At 43.4% G+C, this 1,510-nt stretch overlaps 1 protein-coding gene across 1 annotated transcript; it reads right to left on the bottom strand.

The window, feature by feature from the left end:
* Nucleotides 1–313: 313 nt before the first annotated feature.
* On the bottom strand, nucleotides 314–1,255 carry LOC125362580 (olfactory receptor 9I1-like). Its single transcript, XM_048361402.1, has one exon. It carries the CDS (start codon nucleotides 1,253–1,255, stop codon nucleotides 314–316), a length of 942 nt encoding a protein of 313 aa, XP_048217359.1.
* Nucleotides 1,256–1,510: the final 255 nt, after the last annotated feature.

The following is a 1,510-nucleotide window of genomic DNA, read 5'->3' as shown; positions in this document are numbered from 1 at the left end:
TCTTAGATTCTATAACATGTTATTATTTATTTAAAAAAAAAAACTTTGCCACTCCATCTCTCTTGATTCTGGCTCGAGACCTCTTTATCTTTACTCACCGCAAGGAAGAAATGTTTCTGAAGAGAAAATTGAGAGAGATTCTTTCTGGCTCGAGATCAAATAGTTTATTTTTAATTTCTGGAACCCAGACTTACATTTTTGTCTTTCAACATGTCTTGGTAAGACGACATCTGGTTCATGTGTTAACAGGATAAGAAAAAAAAAATCCCAAAGAATGATTTGTGGGAACTTCTGGGTATAGGGAGCTCCAAACCTACTCTGCTCGGGATACCCTCATTCTTTGAGCAACTTTGTTCAGCGCTTCCTTCACTTCCTTGTTCCTCAGGCTGTAGATCATTGGGTTTAGCATGGGGATGATGACAGTATAAAAGACAGACACAATCTTGTCTTCCCAGAGGGATTTACCCATGTTGCTTTTCAGGTACATAAAGATGAGTGTTCCAAAGAAAAGAGCCACTGCAGTCATGTGAGAGGCGCAGGTGGAGAAGGTCTTGGCTTTGCCGCCGGCTGTACGGATCTTCAGAATCGCCCGAATGATGAATAGATATGACGTAAGAATGATCAGGATGCTGGTTGTGATCACCAAAAAAGCAAAGAGGAAGATGACCTGCTCTTTGCGCCTGGTCTCACTACAGACCAGCTTCAATAGCGGTGGCAGGTCACAGAAGAAAAAGTCCACTTGGTTGGACTTACAAAAGGAGATGGAGAAGGTACACCCCGTGCGGATCACAGTATTCACCATGGCGCCACCATAAGCGGCCATCACCAGCCCCACACGTTTCTGTGGTGTCATGGCCACGGCATAGAGGAGAGGGTTACACACTGCCACGTAGCGGTCATAGGCCATCACAGCCAAAAGGAAACATTCCGTGCTAGCATAGAGGGTAAAAAAGAAGAACTGGGTGGCACAACGTCCATAGGTGATGACCGTCTTAGCCGTCCCGAAGGTCACAAGCAACTGAGGGACAATAACAGAAGAATAGCAAATATCCAAAAAGGAAAGGTGGCTGAGGAAGAAATACATGGGTGTCTGGAGCCGACGGTCACTCTGAATTAACATGATCATGCCTAGATTTCCCCCGACGGTGATCAGATAAAAGGCCAGGAACACAAAGAAGAAACTCACCCGCAATGATGTCTGGAGCTGGAACCCCACCAGGATAAATTCTGTCACCCTGGTGGCATTTTCTGCCATGAGACAAAGTCATTTGCTGAAATAAATAAGTAAATAAATAAATAATCATAATACTACAACAATAGCAAAAACTCCCTGAGACGAAGCGACTGTCGTTTGACTTTGGTGATTGTTGCTGTGTAATAGAGTGAACTTTCAGATTGACAATGTACTTTACATTTTTCACACACCTCAGAAATCCCTGAAAGGACCATTTTCTGACAAGAGTATGAGTGATGTAGTGGAATAATTTGTTCATCCCACAGACTTCATAGT

Source organism: Perognathus longimembris, chromosome 13, assembly GCF_023159225.1.
Source record: "Perognathus longimembris pacificus isolate PPM17 chromosome 13, ASM2315922v1, whole genome shotgun sequence".
Taxonomy (NCBI): Eukaryota; Metazoa; Chordata; class Mammalia; order Rodentia; family Heteromyidae; genus Perognathus; species Perognathus longimembris.
The sequence above is the reverse complement of the archived record's forward strand: the minus strand, read 5'-3'. Positions and strand labels throughout refer to the sequence as shown.

What these genes read in the sequence shown, in the direction of transcription:
- LOC125362580 (XM_048361402.1), bottom strand. Translation starts at nt 1,255, where the DNA reads ATGGCAGAAAATGCCACCAGGGTGACAGAATTTATCCTGGTGGGGTTC.